Below are 18,233 nucleotides of genomic sequence, written 5' to 3'. Positions count from 1 at the left end.
TGCACCATTGCAGTCCGGCCTAGGTGACAAGAGCGAAACTCTGTCTCAAACAAAACAAAACAAAACAAAACTTCCTCAGCCACTGGCCCAAAGCCATGGCGGACCCCCAGGAAGTCCCCTCCTTATCCCTGGGTTTTCACTGGGGAAGGGTATTCCTCGTCATGCACCCACCATGGCGCACAAAAGCCAGCCTCAGTGCTCCTAGACCCCAACTGCACCTCACACCAGCCCATTTCCATCCCTTCTCTCCCCCTGCCAGTCAGGGCCACTTAACCAGCTCAACTGTTACTTCTGTACTGGAGTTTTCCTGTCCGATAATGTCACGCTCAACATGTAGAACTATCCGACTATCCAAAAGAACAATCTTTTCCTTATTCAAGGACATGGTATATTGTTATTTCTCCAACTATGACCACGACCCATGTTGTAAAACATTTTAATTAACCAAACAGATTGCACTTACTAAACCTCAGTTAGCTTATCTTCCAGTTTTCAACCTGAAAGACAACTACAAACTGCTCACCAGAACCTGCAGTCAGACCAGCAGGATACCAATCTGTAAACTCCAGCTAAAGCAAAGAAACTGCTACTTTCATTTGCCAGAGCGGCCCTGATCAAAGACAAATTCAGGAGCATCTCTGCTGGGGACCGTGAATACCTTCACTTACGGCCCGCCCCTCCCGTGCCCCAACAGATGTCTTTGGACCAGAGTTGGAAACCTGTGGTCTCCAAGCTCCCCAAGCAAAAAGGGCAATAGATGTATCTGGGTGACAACAATTTCAAGGAGAATAACTAGAGCGCCCTTGCAGGTCTCTTTGTGGTTTTGGATTAAAATCCAAGTTTCAGGGCCAGGTGTGGTGGCTCATACCTGTAATCCCAGCACTTTGGGAAGCCGAGGCGGATGGATTGCATGAGGTCAGGAGTTCGAGACCAGCCTGGCCAAGATGGTGAAACCCTGTCTCTACTGAAAATACAGAATTTAGCTGGGCATGGTGGCAGGTGCCTGTATTCCCAGCTACTTGGGGGGCTGAGGCAGGAGAAGTGCTTGAACCTGGGAGGTAGAGAGGTGGAGGCTGCCGTGAGTGGAGATCGTGCCACTGCACTCCAGCCTGGGTGACAGAGTGAAACTCCGTCTCAAAAAAAAAAAAAAAAAAAAAAAAATCCAAGTTTCATCAAGTGTTCCTCAATCCCAAAGTCTTTTTTTTTTTTTTTTTTTTTTTTTTGAGACGGAGTCTCGCTCTGCCGCCCAGGCTGGAGTGCAGTGGCCGGATCTCAGCTCACTGCAAGCTCCGCCTCCCAGGTTCACGCCATTCTCCTGCCTCAGCCGCCCAAGTAGCTGGGACTACAGGCGCCCGCCACCTCGCCCGGCTAGTTTTTTGTATTTTTTAGTAGAGACGGGGTTTCACTGTGTTAGCCAGGATGGTCTCGATCTCCTGACCTCGTGATCCGCCCGTCTCGGCCTCCCAAAGTGCTGGGATTACAGGCTTGAGCCACCGCGCCCGGCCCCAAAGTCTTATTTCCACTTCTTAAAATACATGAGCTTTCTTTGCTAAAGGACAGAGCAAGTGTTTCGTGTCCACACAACACCAAACAGCCAAACGAGGGGCAAATGACTGACTCCCTGACGCCTTCCCAGGCTGGGGTATAGCTGCTTCACTGGCCGGTTTCACTACCCTACAACCACCACCCCAGGCTGGTCCTGTCCCACAAGTGGAAGGGACGGGTTTAAGTCGGAAGGTGGGAAGCCATTCTGAGCCCCAATTCTAATCTTGGATGTGCTCATGGGTCACCGTGCACTGTTCCCCAGCAGCTTGCTCGCAGCTGTCATTTCCCCACCACCTGCCTCATCCACCAGCTGCAAACTTCCAGAGGCCGGGGGCCAGCCTGCCTCATACCTGGCACCCAGCACTCAGCAGTTGCTCAACAAAATTCACCAAATGCATGAATTATCAAAACCCCCAGAGAATCCTGTCACCTAAAGAAAAGAGCATATGTCCAGCAACAGAGCTTCAAGACATTCAAAAAGGGAACTCTGAAAACACCTCTGGCAGCAAAAGCTATCTGTGGAAGCTTCAGGAAGACACCGGGTTTGCAGAGGCTGCCTGGGCGCGTGTCTGTTCTTCCTGTCAATGAGGCTATTCAGGCTTGCCCTCACTGAGAGCGGGAGCTGGCTCGAGAATAAGCCGGGTTTTCTTCCACTGGCCTTTAGGATGTTGAGACCTCATAATCGCAGCTTTATTTAGCTGAGGAGAGTTTGGTAAAGCGGTCTAAAGCATTTGAGGACTCTCTATTTAAGAAAATGGGCAGACAGACAGTCCTGGCTCTCACACCCACATGTGAAAAGTAGAAGGCTTTACCCGCAGGATGGGCTGGATCCGAGTACCTCCTAATGAAGACACCTTGTATGGCCCAGCACGGGCCCGGGGAAATTCCGTGCAGAGGTCGCGGCAAGGTTATTCTGTGCCCCATTCTGCTCCGGGCTGGGGTCTCAGGGCATTATCTATATCACTCTGCAGATTCCCTCCTGGTTCTAAACCTGGTGACCACACTCAGAGCTAACGTTCACCGAGCACTGGCCAGATGCTGGCTGGGCCCTCCCCGGCATTTTCTTTCTTTCTCTCCTTCTTTCTTTCTCTCTCTCTCTCTCTCTCTCTCTTTTTGAGACAGAGTTTTGCTCTTTTTGCCCAGGCTGGAGTGCAATGGCACAATCTCGGCTCACCGCAACCTCCACCTCCCGGGTTCAAGCGATTATACTACCTCAGCCTGGGATTATAGGCATGTGCCACCACGCCTGGCTAATTTTGTATTTTTAGTAGTGACGGGGTTTCTCCATGTTGGTCAGGCTGGTCTTGAACTCCCGACCTCAGGTGATCCACCCGCCTCAGCCTCCCAAAGTGCTGGAATTACAGGCATGAGCCACCACGCCCAGCCATCCCTGGCATTTTCTCCTGTCAGCCTCCCATTTGCTTTCGGAGGCATGATTGGCCACATTTCACAGATGAGGAAGAAGGCTCAGAGAGGGCAAGGGCCCTGCCCAGGCTCACACAGCTGGGAAGTAGCTGGGCTGGGAGTCAAACCACCTTTCCCCGAAGCCTGCGCCTTCTATCACCACACAGGCGGGGGTGAGAGGGGAGAATACCTCTTTTTTATATCCTTATCCCTGCTCCATCTCCGTTAGAGGTCAAGGCCTTACCAGGCCTCCTGGATATGCTCTTGGTAAGTAGCTTCTACAGAGAAGCTGCTTCAGAGGAGACTTGCTGCATGATTAGCTGGGAAACTGGGTACCTGCCGAGGAAAGTTGGATACTTTCCACCAAAAATTTAAAAATTAGTACATGGGGCTATGTTGGTGGACGTAAACTGGCATCTAAGGTCTCTGTGCACATTTGTTCTTTGAAAATGCCCCTCTGTGGCTATTGGCATATTTATTCAAACAACACACAAGACACCCCTGCCACGTGCCCCTGGAGGCCCTGGAGTGAGCTGGCAGCTGAGGATCAAGGTTCCCAAGGAGTCTGGGGGAGTGATGAACATGGGGCAGGTGCACTGTCTGTCTGTGAAGTCCAGGAAGGCTCCCTGGAGGTGGGGGTTACACCAGGACTGCCACAGGTGATACATGATCCAGACCCAGATGGTCTGTCTTAGTGTTCAGATCGCTCCTTCTTCCAGCCCCATCCCCACTTAGGACATCTCCTCTCCCCAGTGGGCAGTCAGCCATGAACAGCTGGCTGGGACAACAGAGGACCTGGGTCCTGAGGGTCTGGGACCCCTGATCTAGCCCACCTGTTCTTCACTCCAGAGCCCACCAGCCTGATCTCACGTCTACCCCACCCTCCCCTGCCAGCAGAGCCCACCCAACTCTCTGCAAGTCCCCTCGGTCATGACAAGGCTGCCAATGGAGACACACACACACACACACACACACACACACACACACACACACACACACACAAAGCCTGAGCCACAAGAGCATGGTCAGCCCCATGGCCCAGCCATGCCCCGTCGGGGACATAACTTCTGGGAGCCTGAGGAAATATCCCAAAACATGACAAACGTTTTAGGCACCAGAAACCTGTGTTACTTATAGTAGCAGAAGTGGAAACATCCTAAATGGGAACCAGTGAAGAAATGGTGGGCAGGCGTGATGGCGCACGCCTGTAATCCCAGCACTTTGGGAGGCCAAGGAGGGAGGATTGCTTGGGAGTTTGAGACCAGCCTGGGCAATATAGTGAGATCCCATCTCTAAAAAAAACTTAAAAAATTAGCCATGGTGGCATCTGCCTGTAGTCCCAGCTACTTGGGAGGCTGAGACGGGAGGATCCTTTGAGCCCGGGAGGTTGTGGCTACAGTGAGCCAAGATTGCACCACTGCACTCCAGCCTGGGCAACAAAGGGAGGCCATGTCTCAAAAAAAGGTGAACTAGGTAGAAAATCACATCGCCTCCAACAGCTCCAGTCCTGAGAGCTGAGGGAATGGGGGCAAGAAACCTCTAGCACAGTCAGGGAGCACGAGCAAGACACACACATGAAGGGGAGGCCAGTGGGGGCAAGGACACAGGAGTAAAGGGCCAAACAGCCCGGGAGGACTGATCCTGCCCAGCCGTCCATGTTGCAGGTGCTTCCCACTAGTGAGCTCATTTGGAAAATCACGTTGTTTGCTTTTACATTCTTATTCAAATGTCTGTTTTATATTTTTAGAGTTGGGGTCTGGCTGTGTTGCCCAGGCTGGAGTGCAGTGGCGCCATCATGGCTCACTGCAGCCTCAAACTCCTGGGCTCAAGTGATCTTCCCACCTCAGCCTCCCAGGCCACAGCCAGGACCAGAGAGCGCATGACCACACCTGGCTGATTTTCTATTTTATTTTTTGTAGAGATGGGTTCTTGCTATGTTGTCCAGGCTGATCTGGAACTCCTGGGCTGTGATGGTTAATACTGAGTGTCAGCTTGACTGGATTGAAGGATGCAAAGTATTGATCCTGGGTGTGTCTATGCAGGTGCTGCCAAAGGAGACGAACACTTGAGTCAGTGGTCTGGGAAAGGCAGGCCCACCTTTAATCTTGGTGGGCACCATCTAATCAGCCACCATAGCGGCTAGGATATAAAGCAGGAAGAAAAATGTGAGAAGGCTAGACTGCCTTAGCCTCTCAGCCTACATCTTTCTCCCATGCTGGATGCTTCCTGTCCTCGAACGTCAGACTTCAAGTTCTTTAGCTTTAGGACTCGGACTGGCTTCCTTGCTCCTCGACTTGCAGACAGCCTATTGTGGGACCTTGTGACTATGTGAGTTTAACACTCCTGAATACACTCCCCTATATATATATCCTATTAGTTTTGTTCTTCTAGAGAACCCTGATGAATACAGATTTTGGTACCAGGAGTGGTTCTAGAGGAACAGAATATTAAGGATGGAGTTCTTTAATTGGTTTTAAGGTTTCTGGAGTTGGCTGCTTAATATGACTGTACCCCAAAATGCTAAGGACTCTACTTCTAATAGTATGGAGAACACTGGGAGTCCTTGGCATGAGCTATTTGGAGAGTTATGCAAAATAAGTGCATTTGACACTCCTGATTCAGCGCTTGTGAGAGGGAAGGAGTTCAGTGACTCTAGACATAATACCTTTGACTATATATGGAGAACCAAGGAAAATAATGAAGCTGGTTGGTTGCTTCTACGTTCACTGGACAAAGTGATGAAAGAAAATGATGAACTCAGGGATTCTAACTTCCAGCTTCAGAAGCAGATACTGAGCCTCAAATCTGCTAAGATTGCCCTGAGTGAGTCTTATCTCCTGTAGAGAAAGAGCTGAAATTGTGGAAAAACAGACACAAGCTCTTCTCATGCAAGTGGCTGACCTGCAATGAAGGTGCATGCACAGACACCTCGCTAGGTGTCTACTTATTAAACTGAGGCCATTGATTGGAAAAGAATGGGACCCTGAAACTTGGAATGGGGATGTGTGGGAGGACCCTGATGAAGCTGGGGACACTGAGCTTATAAATGCTGATGACCTTTTTTTGCCAGAAGAAACAGGTTCCCCATCCCCAGCAGTGGCAACATCTCCTCCCTGACGCATGCTGCCACCAACCTTTCCACCTTTGTCTGAGGGGATAAACCCTGCGCTGCTTGAGGCAACAGTGCTGGCCTTCCCCGAGGCAGCTGCCAAGCAAGATAATATTGATTCTCCTCAGGAGCCAACCCCAACATCCCTGTTTGCTTCTAGACCTATAACTAGACTAAAGTCCTGGTGGGCCCCTAGAGGTGAGGTTCAGAGTGTGACACATGAGGAAGTATGCTACACTTGAAAAGAACTGCTTGAATTTTCTAATGTATATAAGCAGAAATCTGGAGAACAGTCATGGGAAGGGATGTTAAGGGTGTAGGATAATGGTGGAAGGAACATAGAGTTGGATTAGGCTGAATTTATTGATTTGGGCCAACTAAATAGGAATTCTTCGTTTAATTTAATGGTGCAGCTCAGGAAGTTAAAAAAAGGTTCTTCACTGTTTTTATTTGCTTTATTTGCTTGGTTAGCTGAAATATGGATTACAAGGTGGCCCACTGCGAGTGAGCTGGAAATGCCTGATCTCCGTTGGTTTAATGTAGAGGAAGGGGTCCAAAGGCTTAGGGAGATTGGGATGGTAGAGTGGATTAGTCACTTTGGACCTACTCATCCCAGCCAGGAGAATCCCCAGAAGATACACCCTTGACTAATGCTTTGTGAAATAGATTTGTAAAGGCAGCACCTGCATCTTTGTAATTGCTTTTCTCTGTACATCAGATCTAACAGTAGGAACCGCAGTCACTCAACTACAAAATGTAAATGCAATGGGAATGATTGGATCCCAAGGTGGCAGGGGCCAAGTGGCAGCACTCAACCATCAAAAGCAAAGTGGGCATAGCTACCATCATGGACAGCAGAGGCAAAGCAGCAATCAGAATAGTCTGACTCATGTAGAGTCCTGGCATTGACTAATTAATTGTGCTGCTCCTAGAAGTGAAAATGATAGGAAGCCTACTGCATTCCCACTTAATTTACATAAGCAGAAAACTTCCAGATCGAGTGGACAAAAGAGTAATTTGAATTATAAAAACAGAGAATCACGGCCCCTCCATACATTTCCAGACTTGAGCCAGTTTACAGACCCAGAACCCCTTGAATGAAGGGGAGGCCAGGTCCCCTTGAGGAAGGACCCCACTATGTTACCAACAATTTATGCTGTTAATCTTTCTCCCATCCTTCCCCAAGGAGACCTCTGGCCTTGTACCGGGGAAACTGCACTGGGGAAAGGGAAATGATCAGACATTTTGGGGACTGCTGGACACTGGCTCTGAGCTGGTATTGACTCCAGGGGACCCAAAACATCATTGTGGTCCTCCAGTTAAAGTAGGTGCTCATGGAGGTCAGGTAATGAATGGAATTTTAGCTCAGGTCTGGCTTACATGGGTCCAGTGGGTCCCTGGACTCATCCTGTGGTCATTTCCCCAGTGTCAGAATGCATAATTGGCTTAGACATACTTAGCAGCTGGCAGAACCCCCACTTTGGCTCCCTGACAGTTAGGGGAGGGCTATTATGGTGGGAAAGGCCAAACGGAAGCCATTAGAGTTGCCTCTACTTAGAAAAATAGTAAATCGAAAACAATATCACATCCCTGGAGGGACTGCAGAGATTAGTGCCACTATCAAGGACTTGAAACACACAGGGTGGTGACTGCCACCACATCCTGGTTCAGTTCACCCACGTGGCCTGTGCAGAAGACAGATGCATCTTGGAGAATAACAGTGGATTATTGTAAGCTTAACCAAGTGGTGACTCCAGCTGCAGCTGCTGTACCAGATGTGGTTTCATTGCTTGAGTAAACTACCACATCTCCTGGTACCTGGTAGGCAGCCGTTGACTCGGTAAATGCCTTTTTCTCCATTCCTGCCCATAAGGCCCACCAGAAGCAATTTGCCTTCAGCTGAAGGGTCAACAATATATCTTTACTGTCCTACCTCAGGGGTATATAAACTCTCCAGCTTTGTGTCATAATCTGATTCAGGGAGAATGTGATTGCTTTCACTTCTGCAAGATATCACACTGGTCCATTGCATTGATGACATTTTGCTGATTGGATCCAGTGAGCAAGAAGTAGCAAACACGCTGGACTTATTGGTGAGACATTTGCATACCAGAGGATGGGAAATAAATTCGACTAAAATTCAGGAAACTTCTACCTCGGTAAAATTTATAGGGGTCTAGTGCTGTTAAGGTATTCCTTCTAAGGTGAAGGATAAGTTGTTGCATTTGGTCCCTCCTACAATCAAGAAAGAGGCACAATGCCTAGTGGGCCAATTAGGATTTTGGAGTCAACACATTCCTCATCTGGGTGTGTTACTCTGGCTCATTTATCAAGTGACCCAAAAGGCTGCCAGTTTTGAGTGGGTCCAGAACAGGAGAAGGCTCTGCAACAGGCTGCTGTGCAAGCTGCTCTGCCACTTGGGCCATATGACCCAGCAGCTCCAGTGGTGCTTGAGGTGTCAGTGGCAGACAGGGATGCTGTTTGGAGCCTCTGAGAGGCCCCCATAGGTGAATCACAGACGAGGCCTCTAGGATTTTGGAGCAAGGCCCTGCCATCTTCTGCAAATAACTACTTTCCTTTTGAGAGACAGCTCTTGGCCTGTTACTAGGCTTTGGTGGAAACTGAACGTTTGACTATGGATCATCAAGTCACCATGTGACCTGAACTGCCTATCACGAACTGGATGCTTTCTGACCCATCGAGCCATAACATGGGTCGTGCACAGCAGCATTCCATCATCAAATGGAAGTGGTATAAGTGATTGGGCTCAAGCAAGTCCTGAAAGCACAAGTAAGTTACATAAGGAAGTGGCTCAACTGCCCCTGGTCTCCACTCCCGCCCCCCTGCCTTCTCTCCGCCAGCCTGCACCCATGGCCTCATGGGGAGTTCCCTAACATCAGTTGACAGATGAAGAGAAGACTAGGGCCTGGTTCACAGATGGTTCTGCACGATATGCAAGCACCACCCAAGAGTGGACAGCTGCAGCCCTACAGCCCCTTTCTAGGACATGCTTGAGGGACAGCGGTGAGGGGAAATCTTCCCAGTGGGCAGGACTTTGAGCAGTGCACCTGGTTGTACACTTTGCATGGAAGGAGAAATGGTCAGATGTGCAATTTTATACTGATTCATGGGCTGTAGCCAATGGTTTGGCAGGATGGTTGGGGACTTGGAAGAAGCATGATTGGGAAATTGGTGACAAAGCCATTTGGGAAAGAGGGATGAAGATGGACTTCTCTGAGTGGTCAGAAACTGTGAAGATGTTCGCATCCCATGTGAATGCTTACCAAAAGGTGACCTCAGCAGAGCAGGATTTATGAATTAAGTGGAGAGGATGGCTCATTCTGTGGACACCACTCAGTCTCTTTCCTTAGTCACCTCTGTCATCGCCCAATGGGCCCATGAACAAAGTGGCCATGGAGGCAGGGGGTGGAGGGTTATGCATAGGCTCAGCAACATGGACTTCCACTCACCAAGGCTGACCTGGCTACGGCCACTGCTGAGTACCCAATTTGCCAGCAGCAAAGACCAACACTGAGCCTTTGATATGGCACCATTCCTTGGGGGTGATCAGTTAGCTACCTGGTGGCAGGTTGATTATATTGAACCTCTTCCATCATGGAAAGGGCAGAGGTTTGTCCTCACTGGAACAGATGCTTACTCTGGATACAGGTTTGCCTATTTTGTGTGGAATGCTTCTGCCAAGACTACCATCCATGGACTCACAGAATGCCTTATCCACCATCCTGGAATTCCACACAACATTGCCTCTGACCAAGGCACTCAATTTATGGCTGAAAAAGTGTGGCAGTGGGCTCATGCTCATGGAATTCACTGGTCTTACCATGTTCCCCATCATCCTAAAGCAGCTGGATTGATAGAACGGTGGAATGGCCTTTTGAAGTCACAATTACAATGCCAACTAGGTGACAATACTTGGCAGGGCTGGGGCGAAGTTCTCCAGAAGGCCATGTATGCCCTCAATCAGCATCCAATATATGGTATTGTTTCTCCCATAGCCAAGATTCATGAGTTCAGGAATGAAGGGGTGGAAGTGGAAGTGGCATCACTCGCCCTCACCCCTAGAGACCCACTAGCAAAATGTTTGCTTCCTGTTCCTGAGACATTACCTTCTCCTGGCTTAGAGGTCTTAGTTCCAGAGGGAGGAACGCTGCCACCAGGAGACACAACAATGATTCCATTACACTGGAAGTTAAGATTGCCACCTGGACACTTTGGGCTCCTACCCTTAAGTCAACAGGCTAAGAAGGGAGTTACAGTGTTGGCTGGAGTGATTGACGTGGACTATCAAGATGAAATCAGTCTACTGCTCCACCATGGAGGTAAGGAAGAGCATGTGTGGAATACAGGAGATCCCTTGGGGCATCTCTTAGTATTACCATGTCCTGTGATTAAGGTCAATGGGAAACTACAACAGCCCAATCCAGGCAGGACTACGAATGGCCCAGTCCCTTTAGGAATGAAGGTTTGGGTCACTCCACTAGGAAAAAAAAACAAGACCTGCTGAGGTGCTTGCTGAAGGCAAAGGGAATACAGAATGGGCAGCAGAAGAAGGTGGTCATCAATACCAGCTATGACCACGTGACCAGTTGCAGATACGAGGACTGTAATTGTTATGAGTATTTCCTCCTTTTGTTAAAAACATGTTTGTGCATGTATACACTTGTACTAAGAAAATATCTTCATGTTATTTCCTTTTTCCTTTATCATGGGACGTAAGATTTATTAACTTCATATCAGCATTTAAGTATTGTTAACTTTATGTCATAGCATTTGGGTTGGGGACTGGTGGTGAGTTTCCAGTTTTACGAAGGATAGTTGTATTATGTTAGGTGTAATTAGGATCTTATTACTGTCTCTATTTGAAGATTATAAATGATCTCAGGAGATGTGTGTGGGTTCAAGTTGACAAGGGGTGGGCTTGTGATGGTTAATACTGAGTGCCAACTTGATTGGATTGAAGGATGCAAAGTATTGATCCTGGGTGTATCTGTGGGGGTGCTGCCAAAGGAGGTGAACATTTGAGTCAGTGGGCTGGGAAAAGCAGACCCACCCTCGATCTGGGTGGGCACCATCTAATCAGCTGCCAGCGCAGCTAGGATATAAAGCTGGCAGAAAACGGTGAAAAGACTAGACTGATTTAGACGGAGGCTGGGAGCAGCTTCCATCTTTTTCTCGTGCCGGATGCTTCCTGCCCTCAAACATTGGGCTTGAGGTTGTTCCACTTCCAGACTCGCACTGGCTTTCTTGTTCCTCAGCTTGCAGATGGCCTATTGTGGGATCTTGTGATCATGTGAGTTTAACACTCCTTAATAAATCATATATATATATTTATATATATCCTATTAGTTCTGTCCCTCTAGAGAACCCTAATACATGGCCTCATATGGTCCTCCTGCCTCAGCCTCCCAAAGTGCTAGGGTTACAGGTGTGAGCCACCGTGCCCGGCCCCTGGCCTATTTCATATGAAACTGTGAACGCTAATGAGGGTGAGCAGTATGTCTGCATTTAATGCTGTGTCCAGCATCCGCAGAGCCTGGATGCCCATGGGAAGTCACATCTTGGGGCAGTGCGGCTCTCCACGGGCCTGGAAGCTGAGCCCAGACCCTGGAGATGAGGCTCAGCTCATCACGGAGGCGGGAGGAACGTGCTGAGAGTGTCTTCAATAGGGCCGGGAGGGGTGACTCTGACGTCTTTAATTCCCCCATTTTATGTAACGCTGTCGCATGACTCACACTGAGGAAAATTCATTGCAAAAGTGTTGGGAGTGAATTTCCTACCTCGGTAACACAAGTTGTTCCTGCAGCCGCCTCCATAGCTGGGCGGACACTCAGAGCAGGGCCGGCCATTCTTGTAGGGGGCTTCTCCGATCCAGTTCCCCCTGAGGACAGACCAAAAACAACCGTCAGAGGGAACTACCATGTGAGGCCTTGGGACTGATCCTCTTCCAAGGCCCACCTGAGTCCCTGAACACCGTCACTGACAGGTCAGGGGGATAGGAGTGTGCTGTGGGAAGCGGGAAATGTGACTGTCCCAGGCCCTCCCATGCACACAGAGTCTAGAGAGCTCCAGAATCCCAGCGATCCTGCAGAAGGGAGGTGCAAGATGCTCTTCCACCCAGTACCTTTGCCCTGGCTGGCTGTCGGCCCCGTGGCCCCCCTTCCACCTACACGGCTCCGAACACTGTCAGGGCCCCTGGATCCTAACACCTTAGCACTGAAAAGCTGTCAGGACTCCCTTTTAAGCCGTTTCTCAAATGTGTAAAGCCAGCCTGTTCTGGAGATGGCTTGTGTTTCCCAGTTTTTACCACCCCCAGTTTTGCCATCCCCGGTCTATGCCTTCACTGTGCTCCTCACCCCATCTCCCCAACACCCTAGGAGGGAAGAGCTGGAATTCAATACTTTTGCAGAAGAGGAAACTGAGGCACAGTGAGGTTAAGTGACTTGCCCCAGGTCACAGAGCAAGCAAGTGGCGGGGCTGGGATTTGAACCCAGGCCGTCAGGCTCAGAGCCTTAGTTAGGCACACTCTATTCTAAGGGCTGGGTCAAAGGTCCCTCTTGGGTCACAGTTGCCCTCTGCCTCCCTCTGGAGTTCCCAGGGGCAGGAAAACTGGAGGCTGCACCAAAGGCTTTCTCCAGGGGCCAGGTACCGGTGGTGAGCGGAATCCCAAGGCCCTTCCTGCAGCTCCTGGGCTGTGGAGAGCAGGCTTCCCTAACTGGGCCCCAGGCTGCCAGCGTGTGCCCTCGGCCAGCCTCCTCCAGCCCCAGCCTTGGTCTCCCTTTCTGTAAAATGGGGTCATAGCAGCAGGGCTGCTGCCCTGCTGTGAGACTGAGGGAGTGACCGTGGGGAAGCCCTCGGACTGGCGCCTGACTCATGGGGAATGCTGTGCTCTCAGAGTTGGGGAAATTCACAAGCTTGTGTGGGGAATGCTCTGATGCTTTCCAGGGAAGAAGGGGAGGGGCCCTGCCAGTGCTGGCCGAAGACAACTGGCAGGAAGCACGCTCTGGGTCTGACAGGCATCTGTCCTTACCAGAGTGGTCTAGAACCTCCCGCGGCCCCAGAAGCACCCTGGCCTCCCCGAGGGGACTGTGGGCAGGGGAGGGGCAGTGGGCCGTGCAGTGCAGGAAGGACAGGGCTGGGCACCGTCTGGGGTTATGACCCGCACACAGCCTCTCCCACCCCCTCACATTCTAGAGGCAGAATGACCGTGTCTGTGCCATGCCACAAGACATCCCCACTCAGATACCCTCTGCTCAGATCCCCGGGGGACTTTGGGATGACTCCCCCAAAAGGAACAGCACCAAGGGACCGAGAGGGCCCAGAGCCCATCCTGTCTCTGGGTGAAGCCCAGTAGGTTTCTCAGATGACTGTGGTCCTGTCATGGGTACGTCCCATTGCCCCTGCCATTTTCCCTTGTGTCTGGGGTTCTCTATTTCCTCAGACAAACCACACCACTGACGCTCCCAGCTCAACCCTAATACTCAGGGTTGGCATTGATGGAAGGCCGGCTGGGCATCAGGTCCTGCAGATGAACAATCTCCTTAATTTTTGAGACAGGGTCTTGCTCTGTCACCCAGGCTGGAGGGCAGTGGTATGACCACAGCTCACTGCAGCCTCAACCTCCTGGGCTCAAGCAATCCTCCCACCTCAGCCTCACAAGTAACTGGGAATACAGGCATGCACTACCACACCCAGCTAACTTTTTGTATTTTTTGTAGAGATGGGGTTTTACCAGTTGCCAAGACTGGTCTTGAACTCTTGGACTCAAGCGATTCTCCTGCCTTGGCCAAAGGAGGCTGGGATTACAGGCATGAGCCACCGCACTGGCCAGTCTCCTTAAGTTTTGAATAGCACCGTGAAGTACCTTCCCTCACGTGCAAGTCCCTCTATGTACACACCCACCTCATCCCCTGTCGGGCTGGGAATCCCCATCAAGGGATCTGACCTCCCACCACACCCAAACCCACCCTCCCAGCCACCCTTCCCACCCTGATGCCTGGGACAGTGTCCTGCATAGCCCAGGGGCTCAAGCCCTCTCTCTAAGAAAGAGGCCATGGACAGCACGCAGTAATACGCAGCGGACAAAAGGAAAGAACCAGTGAAGACACAACACCATGGGGAGACCTCACCAATGTGATGTTGAGCAAAATACCATTTGGGGGCACCATTTGGGAGTGTGCTGTGTAGCCCCCCTCATGTGAGGTCCCAAACCAGACACCACAGACTGATGGGAAAGATGCTAGAATGGTGGTCACTTTGCGGGGCACGAGAGAGCCTCTGCGGCACGGGAGACACCGTCCATCTCCATCTGGATGGTAGCTACACGAGTAGAAGGCTATTGCCATTGACTTTCAGTATGTGTCTCCGCAAATCCCAGTGTTGAAGCCCTCACCCCCAGTGTGACTGTACGTGGAGACAGGGCCTTGACGAAACTAATTAAGGTTAAATAAGGTCAACAGGTGAAGTCCTGATCCAATAGGATTGGTGTCCTCATCTCTCACCACCATGTAAGAAGGCGGCCGTTGGTGAGCCAGGAAGAGAGCCCCCGCTGGAGCCCGATGCTGCCACACCTTGATCTGCCACACCTTGATCCAGGGGACTTCCAGCCTCCAGAACGGTGAGAGATAAAAGTCTGATGTGTAAGCTGCCCAGGCTGTGGCATCTGTTGTTGCAGCCCCAACAGACTAATGCATGTCAAACTGTGTCACGCTGTATACTGAAGATGAGTAATAACCATACATGGGTTATTCCTTTTTTTAAGGAAGCAGGGGGTGGCTACAGAAGGAAAAAATTTCATTTCTGATAGGACCTTCTAGTGTCTATTTTTATATTGAATCAAGTCAAATGATTCCTCATTCCCCAACTGCCACTGGGCCAGGAATTCCACCACCTTGGACCGGTCTGCTGCCCTTGCATGGGGCCTGCGTCCCTCCCAGGCAATGACACACCCGCTGCGCTTATCCATGTGGGCTGCTGAGCCACGCCACCGCAGGCATGCCAGATGGTTTTGGGAGAGCTTCTATTTTTCCTCCCAACCTCAGCGATTCCCCCTTCATCCCACCTTTTCATAACCATTCCTGACCCAAGACAAATACATGAGGTCATTGCCGTTTCATTCAGTCACTGAGCAAACATGCCCCGGGGCCCACGCTACACAGGGCACGGGGCGAGCACAGCAGTGGCCAGCGGCCAGTATGCAAACCTCAGGCCGTGAACTGGGGGAGCGGCTCTCCAAGAATCAGCACATATTTGTCCCATGAGCAAATGAGTCAAGGGCTGGACACCACACGGACAATCTGAGCATGCTATAGGCGGAGGAGGCACCAGGATCGGGAGGCCGCATGAGGACCCTCTTCAGAGGTAAACAGAGAAGCTGGGCTTTGTATGAACATGTGTTTTCTAGGGTGCTGTCTACTGCACATTTTCAGAGAAAAATAATCATACTGCCAGGGCAGACCATGCTGGCTGCCCAGCCAGCAGCTATTCCCGCTTCTGACTTTGTTTAGTTGGTCTCAGAGGACGTCTTGCAAAGCCAGTTGGGGCAATCTTATTCCCCCTCATCTATGATTGGTCTAATTCTGGCCAAGAACATAAGGAGAGAGTGTGCCAGTGTGCGAAAGACCTAAGGAGAGAGCCCTTTGGCCCTTTGACCATCTTTCCTTCTGCTTGGGGAGATGTGATGTGGGTGCTCTGCAGCCATCTCGGGACCCTGAGGAGAGAATGGTATGGCAGGAAGACGGAAAGGACCCGGGTCCTTGTTGACATTGCTGAGCTTTTAAGCTAACCCAGATGCACCAAACTCTAGATTCCCTGTTATGTGAGATAATGAAGACTTCGCTGCTCAAGCCAGTTTTCACTGGGTGCTCCACGGCAAGCAAACACATCCCAACCCCTACCCCATACAATCGCATCAACTCGTCTTACTTTGGAGAATAATTGCAGACAAAGTAGACGGCGTTCTCCCAGACTTCTCCCCAGACGGTCATCCTCCGGCAGGTGTTCACAGCACAGCCGACCTTGTTGGTGGTGGCCCAAACTATCTGAAAAGATGACATCTGTGTGTCACAGCTCGAGGGACAAGGCACAAAAGGGTGATACACTCTGGCCTGGATGTATAAGGTGTTGGCACTAAAGAGTGAAGGGCTGGGGAAGCAGATATTAGTCCCCAACCCATTGAAGATACATGCATTTCATTAAAAAGCAAGCAAGTGGGCTGGGCGCAGCGGCTCATGCCTGTCATCTCAGCACTTTGGGAGGCTGAGGCGGGCAGATCACGAGGTCAGGAGTTCGAGACCAGACTGACCAACATGGTGAAACCCTGTCTCTACTAAAAATACAAAAATTAGCCAGGCGTGGTAGCGTGAGCTTATAGTCCCAGCTACTCAGGAGGCTGAGGCAGGAGAATTGCTTGAACCTCGGGGGGCAGAGACTGCAGTGAGCCAAGATCATGCCACTGCACTCCAGCCTGGGTGACAGAGGGAGACTCCATTTCAAAAGAAAAAGCAAGCAAACAAACTCCCACACAATGAAAATGCCCCGCAATGTCAAATTGCCATAGATTTCTCGGTTGGGTGCAGTAGCTCACACCTCTAATCCCAACACACTGGGAAGCTGAGCGGGGAGGATTGCATGAGCCTGGGAATTTGAGACCAGCCTGGACAACATAACCAGACCCATCTCTAAAAAAAAAACAAAAACAAAAACAAAAATTAGCCAGGCCTGGTAGTGTACACCTGTAGTCCCGTACTCAGGAGGCTGAGGTGGGAGGATTGCTTGAGCCCAGGAGTTTGGGGGCTGCACTGAGCTAAGATCATGCCACTGCACTCCAGCCCAGGTAGCAGGGAGACACTGTCTCAAATTTTAAAAAAAGGAGTTTGTAGTGCTCACTCAGTTTCTGGCCTTGCTGGTAACAAACAGCGTATTCTACCAGCTGTACTTTGCATAGAACTGAATTTTTAAAAAGTAAGGCAATAACAGCACAGAGGTTTAACAGATTTGGCACCAATGCCCCAGGGGCAGGGGGTGAATGACTGGGATTGGGGTGCAGGGCTGAGGGGGTGGCGAGTCCCCGAGTTACCTGTGTGTAGTGCGTGCACATGGCCCCTGAGCACCTCTCCGGACACCAGGGATTGCACTCGCTCGGGTAGGGGTAGGTGTAGTCCTTCACCTCGTCATACCAGGACTGCACGTGGAACCCGGGAGAGCGATACCTACAGGGCAGAAGCGGCTCACTCAGTCCCGGCCCCTCACCCCACCCGCCAGCGGAAACGGCAGCAGCCAGGGGCAGGTGGGGGGGAGGGAGGCCGAGGAGGGGGATAGCCCCCAATTCCAGGAGCACCTGGCACAGGTGATTAAAACCATTATCATTGAGGAGCTTACCTGGGGCCTCTAGTAGGCTCTTCGGGTGGCTCACATGCAGAAAAATCTTAACCTGGCTCTCAATGAGTCTTTTTTTATGTCAATTAGGTGTTTATTTTCAGGCATGTTGGAGAAACAATAGCCAGCCCATGAAGCCCGTGTTTCACCGACATTATTGTCTAAGACAAAACCTGATGAAGACGTGAGTGCAGTTAAGGCCGAACATGGTAGTTCACGCCTGTAATCCCAGCACTCTGGGAGGCTGGGGCGGGTGGATCACCTGAGGTCAGGAGTTGGAGACCAGCCTGGCCAACATGGTGAAACCTCGTCTCTACTAAAGATACGAAAATTAGCCGGGCGTGGTGGTGCCCACCTGTAATCCACAGCCACCAGCTGCGCCGGTCCCTGGACATCCTCCGTGGGGTCATTGCTTCATGCCCACCGCCCCCTTGCTTCAGACTCAGCTGCCAAGGTTGGCACCATTTTTTTTTAAGTAGGGAAAAAACCAAACTGGAGGCAAGTCCACAGTCACACTGTCACCAGCAAGTATAAACAAAGTGGTTTCGATGAAGAGAAAACGCTCACGGGGGAAATGACCATTTTTAAGGGCAATGTGGTCGGCGAGGAAGTTAGAGGTCTTGTAACAATTACTGTCTGGAAGCAGAACGCACGGCAGTGGTCAGCGGCATCTGCAGAGGGGCGTGCATGCAGTGAGGAGGCAGGAGCAGAGGGCTGCTGGCCACTCATCCGCTTCCCCGCAGGCTCAAGGTCACGCAGACTCAAGGCTGGCACTGGCACT

At 50.8% G+C, this 18,233-nt stretch overlaps 1 protein-coding gene across 2 annotated transcripts in view; it reads right to left on the bottom strand.

The window, feature by feature from the left end:
- CRISPLD2 (cysteine rich secretory protein LCCL domain containing 2) overlaps window positions 1-18,233 on the bottom strand; it is an 87,907-nt gene that overhangs the window by 41,586 nt on the left and 28,088 nt on the right. For both annotated transcript variants that reach the window (XM_005592683.5, XM_005592684.5), the window contains exons 4-6: window positions 17,154-17,286; window positions 16,001-16,116; window positions 11,857-11,957 (exon numbers count right to left, since the gene is read on the bottom strand). In XM_005592683.5, coding sequence (XP_005592740.1) covers window positions 11,857-11,957; window positions 16,001-16,116; window positions 17,154-17,286 — 350 coding nt within the window. The remainder of the gene's footprint in view (window positions 1-11,856; window positions 11,958-16,000; window positions 16,117-17,153; window positions 17,287-18,233) is intronic.

Source organism: Macaca fascicularis, chromosome 20, assembly GCF_037993035.2.
Source record: "Macaca fascicularis isolate 582-1 chromosome 20, T2T-MFA8v1.1".
Classification (NCBI taxonomy): domain Eukaryota; kingdom Metazoa; phylum Chordata; class Mammalia; order Primates; family Cercopithecidae; genus Macaca; species Macaca fascicularis.
This window is presented reverse-complemented; position numbering and strand designations above follow the sequence as displayed.